At 42.6% G+C, this 27,455-nt stretch overlaps 1 protein-coding gene across 4 annotated transcripts in view; it reads right to left on the bottom strand.

Moving 5' to 3' along the window:
- Nucleotides 1-2,891: 2,891 nt before the first annotated feature.
- Nucleotides 2,892-27,455, bottom strand: part of RPGRIP1L (RPGRIP1 like) — a 156,464-nt gene continuing 131,900 nt past the window's right edge. For all 4 annotated transcript variants that reach the window (XM_040410712.1, XM_040410713.1, XM_040410715.1 and 1 more), the window contains 4 exons: nt 16,646-16,832; nt 15,555-15,639; nt 4,950-5,083; nt 2,892-3,359 (listed from right to left, as the gene is read on the bottom strand). In XM_040410712.1, the coding sequence (XP_040266646.1) occupies nt 3,268-3,359; nt 4,950-5,083; nt 15,555-15,639; nt 16,646-16,832 (498 nt within the window). In that variant the 3' untranslated portion in view covers nt 2,892-3,267. The remainder of the gene's footprint in view (nt 3,360-4,949; nt 5,084-15,554; nt 15,640-16,645; nt 16,833-27,455) is intronic.

The raw sequence follows: 27,455 nt of genomic DNA, 5'->3' as shown, positions 1-27,455 counted from the left end.
ACATCTAACAATAAAGTGAGCCTGAATACAATTCAAATAACTGTGATGTATACACACCGGACTACAATAGGAAATACATACACATATATTCAAAATTGCACATACAGATCAAGTTACGAACACCCACCTCCCAATGCCGTTTCGCCCATAGGCTTCTTCCAGGGGTAATTCAGGGAAGAACCCTCTAGGCCCTCTAGTGTTTATGTGAGTGTGTGTACAAGATTACATTTATTAAGATTTTATCTAATGTTTATACTAATAAAGATGCATTTTTTTTTTTATACTTTCACAAGGTGTATTGATATGTGTTATCTTAGGACTTTTCACTTGCCCATGCAAGACAACTGGTCTGTGAAAAAAGGACAACACACAGACGCCATCTATGTTCAGTCCATGGTAACCTGATGCAATTTCTTTTTTTAAATGATCATAAAATTGTGTTTTCGACAAGAATAAAAAACATGGTATGAACCTAACCTAATAAAGGGAAAGGTGAAGTGCCTTATTGATGGTGCGGATCTAGCATCCATATTGCAGCATAGCTAACTTGTAGACATGTAGAGTGGATATAAAAAGTCTACACACCCCTGTTAAAATGTCAAGTTTCTGTGATGTAAAAAAATGAGACAAAGATAAATAATTTCAGAACTTTTTCCACCTTTAATGTGACCTATTAACTGTGCCACAAACTGAAATCTTTTAGGTGGAGGGAAGAAAACAAAAAAAAATATAAATAATGTGGTTGCATAAGTGTGCAATAACTGGGGATGTAGCGGTGTTCAGAATTAAGCAATCACATTCAAAATCCTGTTAAATAGGAGTCAGCATACACCTGCCATCATTTAAAGTGCCTCTGATTAACCCCAAATAAAGTTCAGCTGCTCTAGTTGGTCTTTCCTGAAATTTTCTTAGTCGCATCCAACAGCAAAAGCCATGGTCCTCAGAGAGCTTCCAAAGCATCAGAGGGATCTCATTGCTAAAAGGTATCAGGAGAAGGGGCAAAAGAATATCCAAGGCATTAGATATACCATGGAACACAGTGAAGACAGTCATCATCAAGTGGAGAAAATATGGCACAACAGTGACATTACCAAGAACTGGACGTCCCTCCAAAATTTATGAAAAGACGAGAAGAAAACTGGTCTGGGAGGCTACCAAGAGACCAACAGCAACATTAAAGGACCTGCAGGAATATCTGGCAAGTACTGGCTGTGTGGTACATGTGACAACAATCTCCCGTATTCTTCATATGTCTGGGCTATGGGGTAGAGTGGCACGACGAAAGCCTTTTCTTAAGAAGAAAAACATCCAAGCCAGGCTACATTTTGCAAAAACACTTCTTAAGTCTCCCAAAAGCATGTGGGGAAAAGGTGTTATGGTCTGATGAAACCAAGGTTGAACTTTTTGGCCATAATTCCAAAAGATATGTTTGGCGCAAAAACAACACTGCACATCACCAAAAGAATACCATACCCACAGTGAAGCATGGTGGTGGCAGCATCATGCCAAGGGGCTGTTTTTCTTTAGCTGGAACTGGGGCCTTAGTTAAGCTAGAGGGACTTATGAACAGTTCCAAATACCAGTCAATATTGGCACAAAACCTTCAGGCTTCTGCTAGAAAGCTGAACATGAAGAGGAACTTCATCTTTCAGCATGACAACGACCCAAAGCATACATCCAAATCAACAAAGGAATGGCTTCACCAGAAGAAGATTAAAGTTTTGGAATGGCCCAGCCAGAGCCCAGACCTGAATCCGATTGAAAATCTGTGGGGTGATCTGAAGAGGGCTGTGCACAGGAGATGCCCTCGCAATCTGACAGATTTGGAGTGTTTTTGCAAAAAAGAGTGGGCAAATCTTGCCAAGTCAAAATGTGCCATGCTGATAGACTCCTACCCAAAAAGACTAAGTGGTGTAATAAAACCAAAAGGTGCTTCAACAAAGTATTAGTTTAAGGGTGTGCACACTTATGCAACCATATTTTATTTTTATATTTTTTCTTCCCTCTACCTAAAAGATTTCAGTTTGTTTTTCATTTGAGTTGTACAGTTTATAGGTCACATTAAAGGTGGAAAAAGTTCTGAAATGATTTATCTTTGTCTCATTTTTTTGCATCACAGAAAACTAACATTTTAACAGGGGTGTGCAGACTTTTTATATCCACTGTATATCAATATATCCATTGTGGTAGACAGGATTAGCGGACGCAGTATAGAGGCAACAACAAATTCTTTGGATCAAACAGTTCAGTGTTTTATTCACACTTTAGGCAAGTGACAAAACAAACAGTCATATTCAAACAAAAAAAGTCACCTTGCGGTGTTGGTGGTAATTCACACCATGCAGCAATTCTGCCTCAAAGAGTCCTTGCTAATAGCAGCACCAACCTGTTTTTACGACAAACAGGTAGCAAACCTTCATCCAGACACAAGGCTCCCAGATCCCAACACAGAGACCTGGCTTCTGAGACCAGCTGCCTATTTAAGGACAGCCAGGTGCTGCCAAAACCCGGACCGGCATTTAAAATCCAGTCCGGTATTGACCTCACCTGGCTGTAAATCAACCCAGCAGCACATACTGGGAGGAAAATACCTGTTTTCGCAGACCAAACCTCTCACTGTGTCACACCATATAAACAAGCAATAATGAGGTTAGGTAAAGTTGGAAACCTGCATGAATCTAATTCATGCTGAAATTCATAAAATACATTAAAAAAAACACTCAGCATTTATTTAGTAGAAAATTTATATATTTTAATCATAAATATGCAAATTAAGGGAACTGGTCAAATATACTGTATATAAAATCTGTACATACATCATAATATAATGATATCAAAGGGAAACCATAAACCAATGCAAATAAAAAAAATTCCCTAGATTTTTTTTCCTCTTTGCAGACAGTTCAAACCTATATTGTTCTGCCAGGTAAAATAGGGTGAAAATGTATAGTTTTTGACATAACACCAAATGTTAGCATTTTCGCACACATTCTTGCAATAAAAACATTTGCCAAGTATTTCATGCAGAGAACCTCTTTTAGCAACTGTTAAATATTTATGTGACTGCGCTTGATTGAAAACAACAAGAATGTGATTATTAAAGTGAAAAACGTGGGTTTGGGTAAGCGATATGCGGCCTCTGGGTTTCTCTATTAAATTCACTTTATCATCAACATATTAAAAGCCGTTTTTTAGGATCAAAACTGGAACAAATCTGGAGGAAGCAACCAAGTTCTGCAATCCCTTTTTCCATACATAGCTGTCTTTTTAATCCCGAATCAATGAGCGAAGCGCCTCTGCGGCTTCCACCGTCACGGTCATCTTACCAATTATCTTCTCTCCAGACACTGAATCATAAACTGGATCAGGAAAAGAAAAAAAAAATACATATATATTTAGTTAACAAAACCACAATCTCACTGGAGGCTCTTAAGGCACATGAGGCTAGTTATCCATAATGGACCATCATACGAGAACCACTGTGTCCTCCAAACATGCATTATCGATGATTACGCCGATTATCAATAATAAAAAAGTGACTTGTATAATGTACCCCTCATAGCTAGGCATGTTCTCCTCTACCTGCTGTTATGGATTACATCATGGAACACTTTCCAAATAAGCGGTGTGATGTCCGCTTGTTTATTGTGTAGATATGAAAGACAGATGGGTTGGGAGAGCATGAAAAGTGCTTTGTGCCTTTACTATATATACACACAAGGAGATTCATTCGAAAGAGGCCCCGAATATTCTGTTGTACCTCCCGTTAGGATAAAGCAATCTGAAGCCAAAAAAATATGCTACATATCTTGAAATGCAATGCTGGAAGTGATCCATCAGACTCATTTTGACGCAGAACTCCATGTTCCTGAACATATTGGCATATTGGAATTTCAGCAATTTCACGTCGGATGCTTTCCTTCAAATCTTGCATTTTCCTTTGAGCATACCTCACCAGAAGTCTGGTGGGGTCAGATCCGGCAACTGTGGTGGCCAAAGCGCCTTTAAAATCACCCTGTTGCCTTAAAAAGGTCAATTTCTGCCATGCTTCCTGCCTACAGTATGTGTGACAAGTCTCAAGTGGAGGTTGTCCGGCGCCTACCTCATCGCCCGACTTGTTCAAAGCTCCATATACTGAGGAGCACATTGGACATTATTTCGTTCAGATTGATTCGCCCTAGCGAGAGTTATTACAAAATATTCAGGGCCTCTTTCGAGTAAATCTCTGTAGTATATGTATCTACCCATATCATATACTATAACAAGTGACCTATGCGCCCTAAGCATTTTACTTAGGCCTCCTTTGCACTTTAGTTCAAGCCATGAATTTCAAGAATTTTTGGTGACACATTTTTTGCTTCTGGTGTTTCTCGAGTTCAATCGAGACACCCATGGGAAAATAAGGCAGAAAATAAAGCCAAACACGAAGCATGGTGGGGTTTGAGGGAAATTTTTTTTTCAAAAATAGACACCAAAATTCCTCAATAGCCATATTTTGAAATAAACATTCATAGGTGATCTTGGTGAATGCTCCATGTCAGGCAGTTTAGAAGCAAGCAGGCATTAACCTACAGAAATAAGCATTTGCTTGTTAAGTCTGTTTAACCCGCTGAACTACAGTGCTGCTATACAGCTCCATAATCAGTCGGGAAAGGAATCCGCTGAAACTGAGCACGGGGGTTGTCAAACTCAATTTCAGAAGCCAGCAGAAGATTAAACTTAAACTGATGAGAAAGTTGGGAAGAGAAGCTTAGGCAAACATTAAAGCATTTTTATCTTCAAGTGGAAAGCAAATTACTTCCACATGTCCTAAGCTCTGGTTACTATTGCACCACAGCTAGTCAGCTTCACTTGGATGTAGACTACATTAAAATCTGATTCCTTTTTTTTGTATATTATTATGATTTTAACCTGGGATGGTCAGGTGGAGATATGCAGAAGACACCTACTTTCAAGGTCTCTGTTGAGGACATCTTGACCCGTCTGTAATATATCCTTCAGGCTGACACTACTAAAGCCTATGTCGTCACACTCCAGGTCCTGCTCATCTTCAGGCGGGTCACTAACCACCGTGAATTTAATGCTGAAAGACAGAGAGCAAGAATCATAGATACAGACAATAAAGCAGATCATGTAAAAAATGTACCTTGGCAAATGGAAGGTTGTTTTACATCCAACGAATCAAGTACATTTACTGGACGTAGGCCACTTTAGCGTAGTGAAAAATGTTCACCATTATAGGTCATTTCAGATGTACACAGGAACAGAAGCCCAGAAGAGTTTGGCAGGTTTTGATGCCATGTTCCGAGATATTGAGTAATCGGGGTGTATTTTTTTGCCAAATCTCTTTTGTGGACCTCCAAGGGTAACAGAAGAAAGACAGTGAATACTGCAGGCAGGCATACACAAGTACGGAAAATTTCACAAAGAACATTGATATGGGAGCTCTGTGCGTCATGGATTTTTCGAAACCTCTCTGTTGGTGGACAAGGTTGGTGATCGGCCCAATATCTTCTACACATTTTATGCTTGAAACAACTAATATTTTCTGAACTTTAACTTTTTCCTTAACTATTACTATATTTTCAACTATTTATTGACACAAACTGTATACTGTAGGCCTCCAAAAACACTCAGAAGACAAAAAGGAAGCTTTGAATGGAGGTCTCAGTGGAGGTATTGCTACTAAGTCTTTGCGATGCCCTACGAAAACCAAGCCTGTGACTGCTCCCTCCTGAACTCAGGTTTGGGATGCTGCCAAAAAAATGTTTCTCGTTTTGTACTCCTGACTCCTAAGCGGGACCACATGGCATTTTTGTATGTAAGGTCGCATCCAAGCAGAATACTCAATTACTATACATCGTGTATGTTCTACTGGCACTATGAATGGGCACCTAGCAGGTGATCAAATGAAGAGATAATCGACCTACAGCACTCATTAAAAATTCCAAAAACACATTCTAAAAAACTTTAGCACCCTCTGCAGTTGATGTTTACGAACATACTATGATTAAATATAATACCTCTACTGTCGGAAACGCATAAGCATCCACTGGCAATACCTGTTGCCTATTCAGGAACCCTCCTTGTACCCCCATAAGGATACTGAAGTCCTGGAAACTTTGCAGTGAATTGACCTCCATTTTTCTTTTTGCAGACCTGGACTTTGGAGGTGATGACAAACTTTCAAGTTCCATCTTAAAGTCGACTGTAGGCAAATTGTCCACACAAATTATTTGATGCTCTGTACCATAAAAAAAAAACAGAGTTCCGACTGCTGTAAAGATATGTTAACCCCTTAAAGACCGGGCCTATTTTTATTTTTCCTCCTCATGTTCCAAAAGCTATAACTTTTTTAATTTTCCGTTCACATAGCTATATGAGGTCTTATTTTTGGCGGGACAAGCTGCATTTTTGACTTCCACCAATATTTTAATAGTTCACACATTTTTCAACGCGGCAATACCCAATATGTAATTTTTTTTTGTATTTTTATATGTAAAAGTGGGAAAGGGGGGTGATTCAAACTTAATATATTGGTGTTTTTTTTTACATTTTTAAAAAACTTTTTTTTCCCTTTTTCTTTTTTATAACTATTAGCCCCCATAGGGGACTTGTACATGGGATCTTTAGATCCCCTCTCCTATTCACCCTAAGGCCCCTTTCACGTGGGCGAGTATTCCGCGCGGATGCGATGCGTGAGGTGAACGCATTGCACCCGCACTGAATCCTGACCCATTCATTTCTATGGGGCTGTTCACATGAGCGGTGATTTTCACGCATCACTTGTGCGTTGCGTGAAAATCGCAGCATGCTCTATATTCTGCGTTTTTCACACAACGCAGGCCCCATAGAAGTGAATGGGGTTGCGTGAAAATCGCAAGCATCCGCAAGCAAGTGCGGATGCGGTGCGATTTTCACGCACGGTTGCTAGGAGACAATCGGGATGGAGACCCGATCATTATTATTTTCCCTTATAACATGGTTATAAGGGAAAATGATAGCATTCTGAATACAGAATGCATAGTAAAACAGCGCTGGAGGGGTAAAAAAAAAAATAAAAAAAAATAAAAAAAATAAATGTAACTCACCTTAGTCCACTTGATCGCGTAGCCCGGCATCTCCTTCTGTCTCCTTTGTTGAACAGGACCTGTGGTGAGCATTCATTACAGGAACAGGACCTTTGATGACGTCACTCCGGTCATCACATGGTACGTGACATGATCTTTTACCATGGTGATGGATCATGTGATGACCGGAGTGACGTCATCAAAGGTCCTGTTCCTGTAATTAATGCTCACCACAGGTCCTGTTCAACAAAGGAGACAGAAGGAGATGCCGGGCTACGCGATCAAGTGGACTAAGGTGAGTTAAATTATTTATTTATTTTAACCCCTCCAGCGCTGTTTTACTATGCATTCTGTATTCAGAATGCTATTATTTTCCCTTATAACCATGTTATAAGGGAAAATAATACAATCTACAGAACACCGATCCCAAGCCCGAACTTCTGTGAAGAAGTTCATGTTTGGGTACCAAACATGCGCGATTTTTCTCAGCGAGTGCAAAATGCATTACAATGTTTTGCACTCGCGCAGAAAAATCGCGGGTGTTCCCGCAACGCACCCGCACATTTTCCCGCAATGCCCGTGTGAAAGAGGCCTAAGGGTCTATTCACATGTCCGCAGAATAGGTCCGCATCCGTTCCGCAAATTGCGGAACGGGTGGGGACCCATTCATTCTCTGAGGGGCAGGAATGGATACAGACAGCACACAGTGTGCTGTCCGCATCCGCATTTCCGGAGCGCGCCCCTGATCTTCCGGTCCGCAGCTCTGGAAAAAAATAGAACATGTCCTATTCTTGTCCGCAATTGCGGACAAGAATAGGCAGTTCTATGGGGGTGCCGGCCGGGTGTACTGCGGATCCGCAATTTGCGGATCCGCAATACACTACGGACGTGTGAATGGACCCTAATAGAGATCTATTAGGGTGAAAAGGATTTTTACTCCCTCAATTTTGAGCTGTGCCTCGTGCATAGCTCAGCATAGAGAAAGCAATGGTAGGCCTGGATAGCTTCAGAAGCTGCCATAGCAACTGATCGGAGGCCTTTTCAAGGCAATTTCACTGCGGGGCTCTGATCGGAAGGAAGAGGGAGCCGCATCCGTCTGCCTTCACCTCACAGGTGCCACGATCAGCGTTGATCGCGGCACCTGAGGGGTTAAATGACGGGGTCGGCGCAATCGCTGCTCCCAGTCAGTGCTGCCGGATGTATAATACAACCGGCACACGGCGCGTATGGAGGCACTGCAGAGGCCCACTCCTTACACCCGCGGGCCCATAACGCTGTATATATACAGCTGGGTTAAGAAACTCATCAGTATGGTTGCCCCGTTACCAAAATGTTGATTCTATTTCGATACCATAAAAAATTATTACGATACTCGATACCAGGCGAAAAAATTAAACACCAAAAAGGTCGTGTCCTATCGTATTTTTTGGGTGGACGAGGTGACTAAAAAAAAATGGCGAATCGCGCAGTTACGGCGTTCACCGCATAGGAGATTTTTAAAAAATATTTTAATAGTTTGGACTTTTCAGACGTGGCAATATGTAATATGTTAATTATTTTTATTTATTGTTTATATATTTTCATATATGTGTGTTATATATTTTATATATGTAAAATTGAGAAAGGGTGTGATTTACACTTAATATTTAATTTTTTTGTTAAACTTTTATTTTATTTTATTTTTTACTTTTTTTTAAATAACAATTTCCCCCCTTAGGGGCTAGAGACTGGGATCTTTTAATCCCTTGTCCTATTCACCCTAATAGAGCTCTATTAGGGTGAATAGGATCTCAAGCTCTCCCTGCTGCCCTGTGCTTTGTGCACACAGCAGCATGGAGCTTACCATGGCAGTCAGGGCTTCAGTAGCGTCCTGGCTGCCATGGTAACCGATCGGAGCCCCAGGATTACACTGCTGGGGCTCCGATCACAACTACCACTGGACCACTAATGAGGAGGAGGGGACCCTGTGGTCACTGCCATTAATGATTTTAATACTGGGGAGGAGGGGAGGGTGCACTGCGCCACCAATGATAATTAAACTTTAATACAGAAACAGGAGGTGGGTGCTAGCGGCAGAAACACATAGCCGGCACCTGGTCTCTTTGACAGGGAGCTGCGATCAGTGGCAGTTAACCCCTCAGGTGCCAGCTATGACAGGTGCTTGTATCTGTATTAAACGTTAATTATCATTGGTGGCACAGTGGCCACAGTCCCTCCCCTCCTCCGCCCCTCTCTCCTCTCATTGGTGGCAGCAGCAGCACAGGGGGGAGGGACTGCTTCCTTCTCCCCTGTGCTGCTGAGGGAACATGGAGCGCGATAAGAGCAGCGCGCTCCATGTTCTCTGATACTAGGCTGTGCAGGCCGGTACAAAAGTATTGATTGGGTATCGATATTTCGATACCCCAACAGCGCTCATTTTTAGGCCTAAAGAAAATTACACAATGATGAAAGGTGGAAAATTATGGTAACAGCATGCTGCTATTGCTGCTACCAGACTCTGCAAATTGAATAGTGATGTGAAAGTGCTGTTTTATTCCCAGGGGTGGAATTGGTGTGCATTTTTATCGAAGAAAATAGTATTATTTGTGCTTGCCTGCAAAATCCTTTTCTCACTGGGGGATACAGAAAACCATGGGATATAGCTGCTGCCACTAGGAGGCGACATTAAGCTGAAGAGTGTTAGCTCCTCCTCTCAGCTATACCCCTCCCGCAGACACTAAGCTAATCAGTCAGGAGAAGCCAACAGAAACCAATAGTAAGAAACAGAGCAGGAGATGGGTCAGAACCAATAACAGGTGGGACCCATCAGAAAGACCCAGCAATGTACTTACTGGGTCGGTGCCGTGTCCCCCAATGAACTCAGCGAGAAAAGGATTTTACAGGTAAGCACAAAAAATCCTATTCTCTTGCTCGTCTCACTAGGAAGACCATGGGACGCTCTGAAGCTATACCATGGGGGAGGGCAAAAGACCAGACAACTCTAAAGCTGGCCATGAGGTCCCGCAAGGAAATGCGGGAGAAGGATGCGCAGGAAACCCTGAATTGGACAGGAAGAGCATGTACCAGGAAGGCCAGCCACAGAGCGTAGAAGACACAGTGTCCTAGGCTGGGCAGAAAGAGGAAAGCCCAGATAAAGGTTTTTCGTATTTGCCATTTCGTTTTTCACTCCCTGCCATTCCGGGGCGATAACTTTTCTATTTTTCTGTTCACATAGCCAAATGAGTACAGTTTTTTTTGCGGGACAAGTTGCACTAATTCCACCATTTAATATTGCGTACTGGGGAGGTGGAAAAAAAATTCCAAATATGGTGAAATTGGAAAAAAAAACGCAATTCTGCAACAGTTTTATGAGTTTTGCTTTTATGGCATTCCCTATATTGTAAAACTGACCTGTTACTTTCATTCTCCAGGTCAGTACGATTACAACCAAACCACATATGTATAGTTTTTCTTGCGTATTAATACAGAAAAAAAAAATTCAACCTTGAAAAAAAAATATATATATATTCTTTTCATCCCCATATTCTCCCACTGAAATTCACATTGTAGGTGCATTCCCACTCTGAGAGACAGAATAAAAAAAAAAAAATCAGGAAATCACATTGTATGATTTTTAAAGAATGTATTTTTCTTGCACTGCTGAACATAAATATTTGAACACCTGAGAAATAGCAAGAATTCTGGCTCTCAAAGACCTGTTACTGTGCCTTTAAAAAGTCCACCTCCACTTCACTCATTAATCTAACTTAGTAGCACCTGTCTGAGCTCCACAGTCAGTCAGACGCCAACTATTACCATGGGGAAGAGCAAAGAGCTGTCAACAGACACCAGAGACAAAATTGTGCACCTCCACAAGGCTGGAAAGGGCTACGGGGCAATTGCCAAGCGGCTTGGTGAAAATGGATCAACTGTTGGAGCAATTGTTAGAAAATGGAAGAGGCTAAAGACGACTGTCAGTCTCCCTCCGACTAGGGCTCCATCCAAAATCTCACCTAGTGGGGTATCACTGATGATAAGAAAGGTGAGGAATCGGCCCAGAACTACAAGGGAGGAGCTGGTCAATGAAATGAAGAGAGCTGGGACCCCAATTTCAAAGGTCACTGTCAGTAGAACACTACGCCGTCATTGCAAATCATGCATTGCAAGGAAGGTTCCCCTGCTCAAGTCATCACATGTCCAGGCCCGTCTGAAGTTTGCCAATGACCATCTGGATAATCCAGAGAAGGCATAGGAGAATCATACCAAAGTAGAACTTTTTGGTCTAAACTTCACTCGTCGTGTTTGGAGGAAAAAGAAGGATGAGTTGCATCCCAAGAACACCATCCCTACTGTGAAGCATGGGGGTGGTAACATCATGGTTTGGGGGTACTTTTCTGCGAAAGGGACAGCACGACTGCACTGTATTAAGCAGAGGATGAACGGGGCCAGAGATTTTGAGCAACAACCTCCTTCCCTCAGTCAGAGCATTGAAGATGGGTCGTGGCTGGGTCTTCCAACATGACAACGACCCGAAGCACACAGCCGGGATAACCAAGGAGTGGCTCCGTAAGAAGCATATCAAGGTTCTGGAGTGGCCTAGGCAGTCTCCAGACCTAAATCCAATAGAACATCTTTGGAGGGAGCTGAAACTCTGTGTTGCTCAGCGATAGCCCCGAAACCTGACAGATCTAGAGGAGATCTGTGTGGAGGAGTGGGCCAAAATCCCTGATACAGTGTTTGCAAACCTGGTCAAGAACTACAGGAAACGTTTGACCTCTGTAATTGCAAACAAATATTAACACTGATTTTCTCAGGTGTTCAAATACTTATGTTCAGCAGTGCAAGACAAATAAATTCTTTAAAAATCATACAATGTGATTTCCTGATCATAATTTTTTTAATTCTGTCTCTCACAGTGGTAATGCACCTAACAATGTGAATTTCAGACCCCTCCATGAAGTGGGAGAACTTGCAAAATCACAGGGTGTTCAAATACTTCTGTTCCTCACTGTATTTTTACGGAGCTGTGTGAGGGCCCATTTTTTGAGGGGCAATCTATACTTTTCATCAATACCATTTTGGGGTGTGTGTGACATTTTGATCACCTTTTTTGTGGAAAGTGAAGTTACCAAAAAACAGCAAATCGGCCATTTTTTTTCATTTCGCCATATGGGATAAATATTTTTATATTTTAATAGTACGGACGTTTTTGCACGCAGCAATGCCCATGATCTGTATTTTTTTTTATTGTTAATGGATTTAATATTTTTATTTTGAGGAAAGGGGGAGGAATTTTTTTTATTTTTAAAAACTTTTTTTTTTTTCCACTTCCAAAAGGGAACTATAACAAGTACCGTAATCATTAGATTGCTTTTCTTATGCACTAGCTCCATAGGAACTAATGTGCGTCAGCTTCTGTTCATTCAGGAGGACAGAAGCTGCCGCACACTGCATCCAGCTCCCCCAGCATGCGCTTCAAGGTTTTTGCTTACTGACCATGGCATCTGAAGAATTAAAAGTCCGCGGTCGGCATTATTGCCAGTCGTGGACATTAGTCCCTGTTTAAAACAGCAGGCACCCGCATGGCTATGGCGCCCGCTCCTCTCACGAGTGGCAGCCATCTTTAAAGTCCTGGCTAGCGCAAAACATGGATTTTATAAAATTCTGACATTGATGACCTATCGTCAGACATCCTCCGACACCTGGGATCCCCATGGATCAGTTGTTTGGGGAGGCCGTGGAACTCTGGTGAGCGTCACAGCCTCCTTGTAGCTTACCAAGCACAGTACCATCCATTGGATAGTGGCTGTGCTTGGTATCGCAGCTCAGCCCCAACCACTTGAATTTTGCACCTAGGCCACATGAGCGAAGAACTTGACATCATTGGCCTAGGAAGAGGCTGCGGGTCTCACCAGAGCATCACGGTCTCTTCTACCCCCATTGATCAATATCAAAAACAGCCCCTTTAATGTTGCCGCCATTTTACTTCAAGTTGGAGAGACCTATCCGATCCTCTTTTTTTTTTTATATTTCTTTTCCTGAAAAACTTTGCACCTTTTTTGGAAACAATGTAACTGCTATAATTAGGCGCAATCCAAAAACCTATAAAAACCATACAAATGTTTCACTCAGTTGAAAAGCATTCTACATAGTTCCCTAACAGTAAACTATTTTACTCAATGAAGGGGTTATTACCGTCCCAAAATCATAAAAGAAAGTGTTATTTATTTATTTATTTGATAAAGTGATTAATAGAGAATCTGTCCCACAAACCCTTCCGTGACCTGACTCTGGATCAAAACTAACCACAGTAAAACGCTGCTTCCTCTGTAAAATGTGGAAAACACACACCCTTGGTAGCTTATGAAATTTAAGAAGGGCTTTTAAGACTGAGAAAGATGTATGTGTTCTTTAAGCTGTATTTAAACATCCAGACTTCATGGCCAAGCTTTATTCCTCCGTTAAAATGCTTAATTGCAGGGCAATGCACAAAATGCTTTGAGTCTGTGGTTTGTGTAACAGTCAAACTCCATTTTGGGCTGGCTCTGGGATCAGAATGCAAGACATGGTGGATTTTTGATGTCACTTGGCAGCACCGATCAAACTATGATCTGCTTGTAAAGATAACTGGTTTAAGGTTCTGAATAAACCTCATTTGATTATATTAAAAGTGGATCTTGGCTTCTTCTGAGTGCAGCAACATAAAAGGTCTACTCCGAGAAAATGCTCTAACTTCTGTTGCATTTGGATAAATCCTGACACGGTTTTCTGCGACTCTGATCTTTGGCGGTGTGTCACAGCCATAGTGTAGCACTGCATGCATCCAGGGGTGGACTAGCCATAGACCCTACAGGGAAATTTCCCGGTGGCCCCTCTCATGGCCGCCGGCCAGGTATATAATGATCTGATGCTCTCAACAATAATTCATGTACAGGGTGGGCTATTTATATGGATACACCTTAATAAAATGGGAATGGTTGGTGATATTAACTTCCTGTTTGTGGCACATTAGTATATGCGAGGGGGGAAACTTTTTAGGATGGGTGGTGACCATGGCGGCCATTTTGAATCCAACTTTTGTTTTTTCAATAGGAAGAGGGTTATTTGACACATCAAACTTTTTGGGAATTTCACAAGAAAAACAATGGTGTGCTTGGTTTTAACGTAACTTTATTCTCACATATACTAATGTGCCACAAACAGGAAGTTAATATCACCAACCATTCCCATTTTATTAAGGTGTATCCATATAAATGGCCCACCCTGTAGAAGAATCAGGTTCTTATGCACTTGGCTGGCGGCTGCAGGTTCCTTCCGAAATTCAACTGCATCGCCATCCTTAGGACAGTTAAACACTTAAGAGCTGTGACGAGGGTGGTGGCATTTGTGCTGCAGTGTGGTATTTGGTTCTGCAGGGGTGTTTTTTTATGCTGCACTACAGAATTCCTGGCCCTGCCTACTTGTGTTGTCCCTGCTTACTTGTTCGGTCAATATAGACTCGCCTACAACACGGGGCCACTTTTAGGTTTCCAGGGCCACTTTAAGTTCCCAGTCTGACCCTGCATGCATCGCAACTAATGAAAGTGACTGGGGTTGCATCATGAACCGCAAATTGGTATTACTGTCGTATCAACCTGAGAGTCACAACATGTGAAAAACAATATTACTACATGCATGTTCACTTTCAAACAGCCATGAATCCACTGTCATCAGTGGTGGCTAGGGATGAGCGAATTGACTTCAGATGAAACATCCAAAGTCGATTCGCATAAAACTTTGTTCTAATACCGTACGGAGCAGGAGCGTCCGTACAGTATTAGAATGTATTGGCTCCGATGAGCCGAAGTTATTGCTTCTCGAAGTCTCGCGAGACTTCGCGCAATAACTTCATAAATCAATTTGTACTGTAAAAAACATTTCCCGAACTCGGGTTCGGTTCCAAATGGTACCTTGGAACCGAACCCGAGTTCGGTAAAAGTTTTTTTACAGTACAAATTAATTTATGAAGTTATTGCGCAAAGTCTCGCGAGACTTCAAGAAGCATTAACGTCGGCTCATCGGAGCCAATACATGCTAATACTTTAGAACAAAGTTTTATGTGAATGGTGTGCACGACCAAGGATGCGAAGCCATACTTTTACTCTACAGGGGACCAGTAGTAGTGGGGACGGGACCCTCAGTGCTGGAACAGAGCACCATTGAACAGGCGAGTGGCTTCCTATTTTTATTTTAGACTGGGCTTAATTGATTTTAGCTTGGAGGTTGGAGAACACCTTTAAATGGGCACAGGCTTCAGTACAGAGCAGCCCATGGTCAAGAGTGGCAACAATTCTGGGGGGGGGGGGGGGGAAATCTCCTGGCGGGAGATTAGGCAGGTAGAGAGACAGCTATGTACTGTGGCCTCAGACATAGAACAGTTCCCTCTCCCACATTCAGGGGGAGTGGAATTACTAGAGGTGCAATTTAAGTAACTTTACAGTATGTAGCAATATAATAGGCTGATACCTTGCATTGCTGGAATTAGGATCCTGTAGTACAGATTTTATTGAGTCGCGATTTTCTTTATTACTCGACTTATCCAGATGAATAACTGTAGGATTATAAAAACAAAAACGTTTAACACACATCACAGACTTATACGAGACACCTCAAAAGTCAGAGCTTCAGTTTAAACTATGGGTAATAAAGATACTTTATATGGATTATTTTAAAAGGAAAAAATATTCAAGCTTTCACTATTCACTAAAATAGACAATAGGTGGATGCTTCTGTTTTCTGTAACCCACTTGTCAGCTTTACCTTATAGACTGGGGCAAGATGAGCAGAGTCATCTCATTTTCATTAGTGGGCGAATTATTAACTGGTTTATTTTTGCTGGAAGTCTAGATAAGGAAGATAAGGAAACCGTCTATACACACACAAAATAATGCTCTGTATGTATCTCCCCTGTCATCTTCTGGTCTCAAGGGAAGGGGGATTCTGCTATGCCACTTTCTGTAGAGCAGAATATACATTCATTTCCACTGCCACAAAACATACACACACCCATAAGAAAATATGTTAAAGAAGTATGTGTCTCCAATATGGCAGCTGGCAGGAAAGTTAGAAATGCAAACACATTATTTCTCTCCTATAGACTTAAATCTAATTAATGAAACAAGCACTAAATACATGAGACATTCCCCTTAAAATACACACAAAATTCTAAAACAAAATCCACAGGAACACTGCTCGAATTTAATCTACTAAATTCAAATGCCTTGCATTATGCTTACCAATTATATACTGCTTCTAAGTATGGCAGCATGGAAGTTCCTATTATAGGCCAGGGGCGGATTAGCCATAGACCCTACCAAAGAAGGCCAGCTTTTGGGGCAGTAGATTGTGCTACACTATATTATTTGGTTCTGCTGGGATACTATTTTGCACTATGGTATTGTTGACCCCACATACTTGTGTTGCCCGCCTTCTGTTAATTTGGACCTGCCTACAAAATGGGGCCACTTTAAGTTTTTTTTTTCCAGGGCCACTTTAAGTTCCCAGTCAGCCCATGGTACAGGCAACACACGTCACACACTGCTTTCACAATACATTACCGCTGGAGTAATTGTAGTGGATCTTCTTCCCATTCGTGGGTTTTGGGAGGGAGACCGGGGTCTCTTCAGCTGGCAGATTGCACAGTTTATATTCCACAAACAATCTCTTTATGGTTTCATTCTGTACAGCTTCTGAATTGACATCCAAACCCAAGGATATGATCTCAATGTGGATTCTCTCTGACAACTATTAAGAGATAAAAGAAAAAAAGAAAAAGAAAAATGTCAAATCTCCACCTATATTTTATGTCTGAATATGCAAGAGTAAAAAATTTAATTTACTAAAACGATAACTGCTTTTATCTGTGGTCTATGTTCCATTACCTTCAGGTACAGTAGTTGAATACGTAGCTATACCTCTATACCTGGATACGGGATCTGTCCAGAAACTCTGCACTCACCGTAAAAACCATGCTAACTATGAGGCATGAAAGTTGTGAAGAGCAGAGCTGCAGAGAGAGTCTCCTGCTGAATGTATCTTCTAGGAAGTATACTTGTGTTTGTAGTGTCCGTTACATAGTTTATACGGTTGAAAAAAGACATAAGTCCATCAAGTCCTTTCTATGGACTGGTGCCCAGAACTGGACTGCATATTCCAGATGAGGCCGCACCAATCCTTTGTAAAGTGGTAATATTACATCCGTGCCCCGCGAGTCCAAGCCTCGTTTAATGCATGACAATATTCTGGTAGCCTTAGAAGCAGCTGATTGACATTGTATGCTGTAATTTAATCTGCCATCCACAAGGACACCCAAATACTTCTCTATAAGTGACTCCCCCAGTGTTACATTACCTAGGACATATGAAGCACAGAGATTATTACTACCAAGATGCAGAACTTTACATTTGTCCACATTAAACCTCATTGGCCAAATTGATGCCCAATCACTCAGAGTGTTCAAGTCAGCTTGTAGTATATGGACATCTTCCATAGACTGTATAGTTCTACATAGCTTAGTGTCATCTGCAAATCTAGAAATGGTGCTATTAATCTCATCCTCGATATCATTAATAAATACATTAAATAATAGAGGACCCAGCACTGAACCTTGGGGTACACCACTTATAACCTGGGACCATTCTTAATAGGAATCATTGACCACAACTCTCTGGACACGGTCCTTCAGCCAGTTTTCAATCCAAATACAAACTATACTTTCCAAGCCTATAGGTCTATTATTACCTGTGAAGGACCTTGATCCTTTTTTGAATATGGGCACCACATTTTCCTTGCGTCAATAACTTGGCACTGTACCAGTACCTAGAGGATCTTTAAAAATTATTAACAGGAGCACAGCAATGACTGAACTGAGCTCTTTAAGCACTCTTGGGTGTAATCCATCTGGACCCGGAGCCTTGTTCACATTTACCTCATTTAACTTAGCTTGGGCCATGTCTACAGTTAGCCAATTGAGTATATTACTGGACGTACCAACAGTCCCAGCACCACAGATATCGGCTCCTTTCTCTTCTTTTGTATATACAGAGCTAAAAAAAAACATTTAGTAACTCTGCCTTTTCCTTATCTTCAGTGACTACCCCCCCCCCCCCCTTACCATTATTTAGGGGACCTACCTGCTCGGACCTTGTTTTTTTAGCCTTTATATATTTAAAGAATTTTTGGGAATTTGTTTTGCTCTCTTTTGCCACCTGCTGTTCGTTTTCTATTTTTGCTAATTTTAGGGCTCTTTCACACCTGCGTTATTGTCTTCCGGCATAGAGTTCCGTCGTCGGGGCTCTATGCCGGAAGAATCCTGATCAGGATTATCCTAATGCATTCTGAATGGAGAGTAATCCGTTCAGGATGCATCAGGATGTCTTCAGTTCCGGTACGGAACGTTTGTTGGCCGGAGAAAATACCGCAGCATGCTGCGCTTTTTGCTCCGGCCAAAAATCCGGAACACTTGCCGCAAGGCCGGATCCGGAATTAATGCCCATTGGAAGGCATTGATCCGGATCCGGCCTTAAGCTAAACGTCGTTTCGGCGCATTGCCGGAGCCGACATTTAGCTTTTTCAGAGTGGTTACCATGGCTGCCGGGACGCTAAAGTCCTGACAGCCATGGTAAGTGTAGCGGGGAGCGGGGGAGCAGTGTACTTACCGTCCGTGCGGCTCCCCGGGCGCTCCAGAGTGACGTCAGGGCGCCCCAAGCGCATGGATCACGTGATCGCATGGATCACGTCATCCATGCGCATGGGGCGCTCTGACGTCATTCTGGAGCGCCCCGGGAGCCGCACGGACTGTAAGTATACCGCTCCCCCGCTCCCCGCTCCTACTATGGCAACCAGGACTTTAATAGCGTCCTGGGTGCCATAGTAACACTGAAAGCATTTGGAAGACGGTTCCGTCTTCAAATGCTTTCAGTACACTTGCGTTTTTCCGGATCCGGAGTGTAATTCCGGCAAGTGGAGTACATGCCGGATCCGGACAACGCAAGTGTGAAAGAGGCCTTAACTCCTTTTTACAGATTTTATTAAACCCTTTGTAATCTTTAAACGTTACAGCTGACCCCTCAGATTTGCATTTTTAAATGCCATTTTTTTGTCTTTTATTGCCCTTTTTACAGTAGCTATAGGCCATGGGGGGTTTAATTTTTGCCGTTTATACTTGTTACCTGAAGGAATAATTATTTTAGTGCAATTACTCAATGTAGATTTAAAGCCTTTTTAAAATTCAGAGTTTGATTGGAGAGTGAGAGTTTTAATGGTTGAAATAATGTAATTTTTTTCCCCTTAATTTTGATCTCTTGAGATCACTTGTCTTTCCTCCTGTCCTATCTGCTAATGACTAGCTGATGCCTGTTTGTTGCACGAAATGATAACTTTTTGGTCATCATAAAAAATTCAATCAAATTCTTGCTGATTAGTGTTGAGTGAAGCTAAGCATTCGAAGCAGAGTTAGGACCGAAGTTTTGGAAAACTTCGACTTGCAACGAAGCCGAATTTCCTCGCACTTTGTGGTTACGTATCAGGTTTTCCCAAAGTGAAAGTAAGAAGCCTGGGAACGCAAGATCACCCATAATACGGTGCAGCCAGCTAATCCTCAGCCATCCACTGTGATGTCACAGTCCTATAAAAGCCTCGTTCCGCATGGTCTCCTCCATTGTCCTGTGAGCTGAGCATAGGAAGAGACGTGGCAAGGGCTCATGCACTAGGGAAAGTGTTGATGCAATAATCCAGTGGCCATGTTTGATCCATTCACCATGTTCTGCCATCTTGTTTTAACCTTAACCTTAATAATTTTAAAAGCAAAATAGAACTAGGTTCATAGTAGGGAGGGATCCTGGACCTTATGGAGGGATTCACATGGGATTATGGTCATCCCTGTTGTGGATCCCTCATTTTTATTGCTCTGAGGAAGGTTTTTCAGCCTCATTGCTGTGTGCCATGTCTGGTACCATCACACAGGAGGATAGGAGCTGCTGCATACATGCGCCAGCTAGCCCGATCCCCGACGGGGAAAGGGGGGTTGGAGGGTGTAGCACACCTGGATGACCATGGCATCTCAAGGGTTAAAAGTCTGCAACCGGTATTACGGCAGGTCACAGAGATTAGTGCTGGGTGTCTTGTCTTTCCAAGTGTGAAGAATATGATTCGGCAGAGTGGCCTGGGTATTCCTGATTTATAGCGATTCGTGATTAATTAAATCATAACAAATAGAATTTCTTGGCGAACTTTGGTCAAGCTGCCGACTCAAATTTTTCAAAACTTTGCTCATCTCTATTGCCGATCGTGCAGTTGCTGCATGCTTACATTGCCCAATCACTGGGTGCATTTGCTAGGGATGACAATTTTTTATGTGATAATCTTCCCCATGTAAAAGGTCCTTTAGAGAAGACCTTTATTTGTCACTGTAAATTCATACAACAAAATTTGTTTTGTAGCCCACAGAGATAGCCAAAGACAATCCCAATATACAAGATAATGTGTAATAACAATACATACGCACTGCAAAGTGCTTAAAGGACATCTGTCAGCAGATTTCTACCTATGACACTGGCTGACCTGTTACATGTGTGCTTTTGTGTTGGTCCCATGTTCATATGTGACCGCATTGCTGAGATGGTGATGATGGTTTAATATATGCATATGAGCCTGTAGGAGCAATGGAGGTGTTGCTTTTACACCTAGAGGTTCAGCGGTCCCGGCAACTGCCATACCCCCTACACTTTGATTGACTTTAGGACCAGGTGTGATCACGTTTACACTGCCTGGCCCTGTCAATCAAAATGCAGAGGGTGTGGCAGTTGCAGAGAGAGCAGAGCCTCTAGGTGTAATGGCAACGCCCCCATTGCTCCTAGAGGCTCATTTGCATACATTAAAGCATAATTTTTCTCAGCAATGCGGACACATATGAACACGGGACCAACACAGGTGCCTTGAGCTGCCAAGTCCACATGTAACAGGTCAGCCAGTGTCATAGGTACAAAACTGCTGACAGATGCCCTTTAAATGCAGTAATAACATCAATGACACCACAATACTATAGGCATAAATCATGTGCAATATAACAGCACATCCACATCACTGCTTAAGTGCATCTGTGCACAAATCATATACATGTCACAATTCAATAGACAAACCAAGACTGCAAGCCATTACTCCCGCCGATGGAAAAAAACTATTTCTCAATCTATTTGTATGTGTTTTAGGAACACTATAGGGGAGAGTTATTAAAAGTGGTGTAACGGAAAACTGGATTAGTTGCCCACAGCAACCAATCAGATCCCACCTTTCATTTTTCAGAGCTCCTTTGGAAAATGAAAGTTGCTGTGGGCAACTAAACCAGTTTTCCTTCACACCCGTTTTGATGAATCTCCCTCTATATCTTTTTCCTGATGGTTAGGCCTCATGGCGGCTCGGATGCGGACCCATTCACTTCAATAGGGCCGCAAAAGATGTGGACAGCACTCCGTGTGCTGTCCGCATCCGTTGCTCCGTTCCGCAGCCCCACTAAAAAATATATAACATGTCCTATTCTTGTCCACGCTTTGCGGACTAGAATAGGCATTTATATTGAAGGCTGTCCGTGCCGTTTACGCAAATTGCGGAACGCGCACAGACGCCATCCGTGTTTTGCGGATCTGCGATTTGCGGACCGCAAAACACACCACGGTCGTGTGCATGCGGCCTAAAAATTTGAAAAAGTTGTGACCTGGATGAGTTAAATCCCTAAACATGTTTTCCCTATCCACAGCAAAGGAGATAAGTGACTGATTGGCGGGAGTCCACCACCGGAGCCCCCCGATCATGAGTGTTATTCAAGCATGCTGCTGCTGCCAGAAACAGCAGTGCACGTGACCACCGCTCCAGTCAAAAGGGGGAACGCAGGACCCCCATTCTCGTGATCTCATGGGCTGTATCGGTCAGACCCCTACCGATCAGTCACTTATATACTATACTGTGGATATGGGATAAGTGTTTCTCATGGGACAACCCCTTTAAAACTCACATCAGTGCTTAAAGGAGTTGTCCCCTGAAGGACATTAACCACTTCAGGATAGGTGCTAATGTCGTGATCATGGGGGGGCCCCAACACTCGGACCTCCATGACCTCACAATCCAAAGTCTATGGGGCTGATGCCTGGCAGTCTCTGTTGGCCAAACAGACCATGAATGGACAGGGTGCATAGGAGACCACCGCTGCATTCAAACTCCTGCTCACTAAGGTTGAGTAGCGAGGAGAAACTTGGGATCCTTGTCCTGGTGAATGGTGGATTTGCCAGCCACATAGGAGATAACTGTCTTTTGTGAGGAAATCCCTTTAACTGCAAGTGGCACTGTGCAGGCGATCTTGGATTTGTAGATATTTTACAGCACAATACCTACATTTTTTTTTTTTTATGCTGATTGTTCTAGACAGATGCACAAAATCTGGCAAGCAAGACCTCATGAAATGGAACAGATCTGATTTATGGCCGCTCATGTGGAAGCAGATGATTTCTTCCCGACATCCAAACTGGGTTAATTGATTATCCAATACATTTGTGTATGAATAATCTTCTCCTTAACTATTTGTCACTTTTAAAGCGGAGGCAAACCTTGAGTCTTATGAATATTGTCTTCCAAAGTATCTAATATATAGAATTTCAAGCGAATTTCATGAATGTTTTAGTAGAATTATGTTCAGCTCAGGCATAAAATGTGGATGAAACTTGCAGCGCCGTCCTCACTGCTGTCCTCAGCCTGAGGTAATATACAGAGATGGTATGGCTGGATCTGAGCGTAGGATCATTTATTTGCAGGGAATATCAGGTTACACAAGAAGCTCGAAAAATTACAGAGCAAATGGATATGCTGTCAAGGGTACTTTTTTGTGGGTTTATAGTTTTAAACACAGAAGCCTTTCCTGGTGTGTAATGAGCAGAGGCCTGCCAAGTACCTTTCAAAGATCCACACTAAAAATGTAAATAACAGAGGACCTTGAGCACCGAGTGAAATACTATTCAAATAAATTCTTCAATTGAGAAAATATATAAATGAAGCTGAGGTACGTGGAATACCACAAACTTTGGGGAAAAAAATAAAATAAAATAATAATGCATGGACCCCCTTCTATGATCCACGGCACCAACTGGTCCTGATCTGATGGACCCCGCCTGTCCATAGGATGACCATTCATTTGAACCATGGGTTATCTCATTTCCAACTTCTGCAAGGTAAATGTATAGCTGGCCAGTAATAACCACTGATGACTGGTCGTTTCAGAAGCCGGCTTAAATTTTCTGGAGGGGCTGTCATGATGGTTTTGTAGGTCTTGCTGGGATGTATCCCATTGAGAACGTGCTCACACCCACAGAGTTTTGGAGAACTGCTTCCTAATCTCCTGTTTAGTGTTGAGCGAACTTGTGTTTTCAAGTTCGGCGTACAAGGTTCGGGTTATCTAAGAAATCTGTTATGGATTCTGCTACCACGGCCCTTCCGTAGTAGGGGAATCCATAACGGAATTCTTAGATAACCCGAACCTGAACCTTGTACGCCGAACTTGAAAACACTTGAAAGTTCGCTCATCCCTACTCCTGTTTACTATGTGTAAGAATCTGTAACACAAAATAATGTATTGCGGATCTGTGCAACACACCATAAGAATGTTATTTGCAATATATAGCAAATTTTAACTTTATTATTTTTTTTTTGCTTAAGGGGGTTTTCCGGGTGTTTAAAATTGATGACCTATTCTCAGGATCGGCTGTCCTTGGTATTGAAGCTCAGACCCATTCACTTGAATGGGGCGCAGCTGTGCCTAGGTCATGTGACCGATGAACGTGAAATCACATGGCCCAGGAAGAGGCTTTGGTGCTGTGGCCTCTTTAAACAGCGGGTCAACAGGGGTGCCTTGGGTAGGACCCCCCCACCAATCTGATATGGATGACCTATCCTGAGGATAGGCCATCAATATTAAACTCCCGGACAACCCCTTTAAAAAGCGTTTGCTTCTTTTAGTCCTTGAGTATAGATCCCGGAGGATCAGGCAAGAAACACACAACTCAACCAGAGAGAGAAAATGCACACGCCATAGACTGCACGATCCTGGGAAAGTGAAGGAAACCTTCCACTACCCTACAGCAACCGGGAGTCAGGCATTAACCCTTCCACTACCCTAGCACCAGTACCTGGTTCTTATAGCCCATCATATCTAGCCGCCCATATCCATAATTAACAGAAGCCCATCTTTTCTTAGCATGCAGCCCACCCAAGAACATCATAAAGGTAGCAGTAGGATTTACGGTCTTTTAAAGTTAAATGGACTCGCGTTACTGCTTTGTAAACATTCCTAACCGGCGCTGATATTTTACAGCAGAAGAAAAACATCCGCGCAGGAAATTTAATTAAAAGTGAGCTGATATTTAATAAAAATGAACGGCTCCGAATCAAACTTGTTTGCCTCGTATACAAACCTGCTGGTGACAGTTTGCAGATTTGGACTATTACAATAGAAGGCGGCTTTGAGATGATTTATTTGGAAACGTTTTTATTATATGGACTAAGACGGAGGAGCCATTTAAAACGACAATTTTCACAGCTGTCAGGCTGACTGAATATTTGATGTGTGCAGGCTTCTCCTCTCCTATAAATGAGACATTTCCTTTCATCTTGTACCCTAACACGCGTTACCTAAACCCCCCAAATCTGAATATTTCAATAAGGTTCTTTCATTATTCACTAGGTTCATGGAAATTTTACTAGGGCAACCACATTTTTCTGTCGTTATGCATACAGGTACAAGCCTTCAGCTGGCAATATTACCGCGATTAGCATAGTTTGATGAAATATTTAAAAGGTTTTCTTTTTTTTTTTTTATTATTTTATTACTCTAAAACCTAATAAATCAAATGACTGCCAAATGCCATTAAGGTGACACTCTGACTGCAATGTGCTTTTCATATTCAAATTTGAAAACAGGGCTGATGAAAGAGCGTGCGGATCTCCCCGGCTGCTGCCTGCGCACAAACATTATATGTATATATGAGAGGGGGGGGAGGGGGCGTTCTTATTAAATATAGGCTAACACAAATGAGGAGGAAGCATGTGCATTGGTGTGTGCTCATGCAATGTTTGTGTTAATATCATAATTGCAAATAGTTCTGATTGAATCACTGTTTTTTTCATCAAAATGTTTGTATTATAATAATTAGAGATGAGCGAATTTCCGGTTATGAGATTCGTTCACGCTTCGTTTGGTGGTAAAAGCAGAATTGTGTTATGGATTCCGTTACCACGGACCATAACGCAATTCTATGATGGAATACATAACGGAAACGGGACGGATCTGTTTTGCAGCCCATAGACTTCTATTATGATGGAATGAATAACGGAATGCCTCTAAAGGGCGCTCCGTTATGTATTCCATCATAGAATTGTGTTATGGTCCGTGGTAACTGAATCCATAACGCAATTCTGCTTTTACCACCAGACCAAGTGTGAACGAATTTCATAAGCGGAAATTCGCTCATCTCTAATAATAATAATACACTGCTCAAAAAAATAAAGGGAACACTTAAACAACACAATGTAACTCCAAGTCAATCACACTTCTGTGAAATCAAACTGTCCACTTAGGAAGCAACACTGAGTGATAATCAATTTCACATGCTGTTGTGCAAATGGGATAGACAACAGGTAAATTATAGGCAATTAGCAAGACACCCCCAATAAAGGAGTGGTTCTGCAGGTGGTGACCACAGAGCACTTCTCAGTTCCTATGCTTCCTGGCTGATGTTTTGGTCACTTTTGAATGCCGGCGGTGCTTTCACTCTAGTGGTAGCATGAGACGGAGTCTACAACCCAGACAAGTGGCTCAGGTAGTGCAGCTTATCCAGGATGGCACATCAATGCGAGCTGTGGCAAGAAGGTTTGCTGTATCTGTCAGCATAGTGTCCAGAGCATGGAGGCGCTACCAGGAGACAGGCCAGTACATCAGGAGACGTGGAGGAGGCCGTAGGAGGGCAACAACCCAGCAGCAGGACCGCTACCTCTGCCTTTGTGCAAGGAGGAACAGGAGGAGCACTGCCAGAGCCCTACAAAATGACCTCCAGCAGGCCACAAATGTGCACGTGTCTGCTCAAACGGTCAGAAACAGACTCCATGAGGGTGATATGAAGGCCCGACGTCCACAGGTGGGGGTTGTGCTTACAGCCCAACACCGTGCAGGACGTTTGGCATTTGCCAGAGAACACCAAGATTGGCAAATTCGCCACTGGCGCCCTGTCGCCCTGTGCTCTTCACAGATGAAAGCAGGTTCACACTGAGCACATGTGACAGACGTGACAGAGTCTGGAGACACCGTGGAGAACGTTCTGCTGCCTGCAACATCCTCCAGCATGACCGGTTTGGCATTGGGTCAGTAATGGTGTGGGGTGGCATTTCTTTGAAGGGCCGCACAGCCCTCCATGTGCTCGCCAGAGGTAGCCTGACTGCCATTAGGTACCGAGATGAGATCCTCAGACCCCTTGTGAGACCATATGCTGGTGCGGTTGGCCCTGGGTTCCTCCTAATGCAAGACAATGCTAGACCTCATGTGGCTGGAGTGTGTCAGCAGTTCCTGCAAGACGAAGGCATTGATGCTATGGACTGGCCCGCCCGTTCCCCAGACCTGAATCCAATTGAGCACATCTGGGACATCATGTCTCGCTCTATCCACCAACATCACGTTGCACCACAGCCTGTCCAGGAGTTGTCAGATGCTTTAGTCCAGGTCTGGGAGGAGATCCCTCAGGAGACCGTCCGCCACCTCATCAGGAGCATGCACAGGCGTTGTAGGGAGGTCATACAGGCACGTGGAGGCCACACACACTACTGAGCCTCATTTTGACTTGTTTTAAGGACATTACATCAAAGTTGGATCAGCCTGTAGTGTGTTTTTCCACTTTAATTTTGAGTGTGACTCCAAATCCAGAACTCCATGGGTTGAAAAATTTGATTTCCATTTTTTAATTTTTGTGAGATTTTGTTGTCAGCACATTCAACTATGTAAAGAACAAACTATTTTAGAAGAATATTTAATTAATTCAGATCTAGGATGTGTTATTATTGTGTTCCCTTTATTTTTTTGAGCAGTGTAAATGTAATATTAACTAATGCACAGCGGCAGTTTCCGAACATGAAGGGTCCCTCTTGATCTCATTCAATCAACCAGTTTACCCTTTTTCTCGAGTCTTCATTCCAACCGTATGCCAGTTCCAACCACGCGCCTCTTTGGAGGTTTTGGACTACCCATATCATTAGGAAGCCAATTCTTACCAGACTTCTGTTATGGCAGTGCTCTAAACATCAGCAACACCCAAGCATACCCCTTCTTCTAAAGAGCCCTGT

The sequence above is a fragment of the Bufo bufo genome, chromosome 10 (genome assembly GCF_905171765.1).
Source record: "Bufo bufo chromosome 10, aBufBuf1.1, whole genome shotgun sequence".
Taxonomy (NCBI): Eukaryota; Metazoa; Chordata; class Amphibia; order Anura; family Bufonidae; genus Bufo; species Bufo bufo.
The sequence above is the reverse complement of the archived record's forward strand: the minus strand, read 5'-3'. Positions and strand labels throughout refer to the sequence as shown.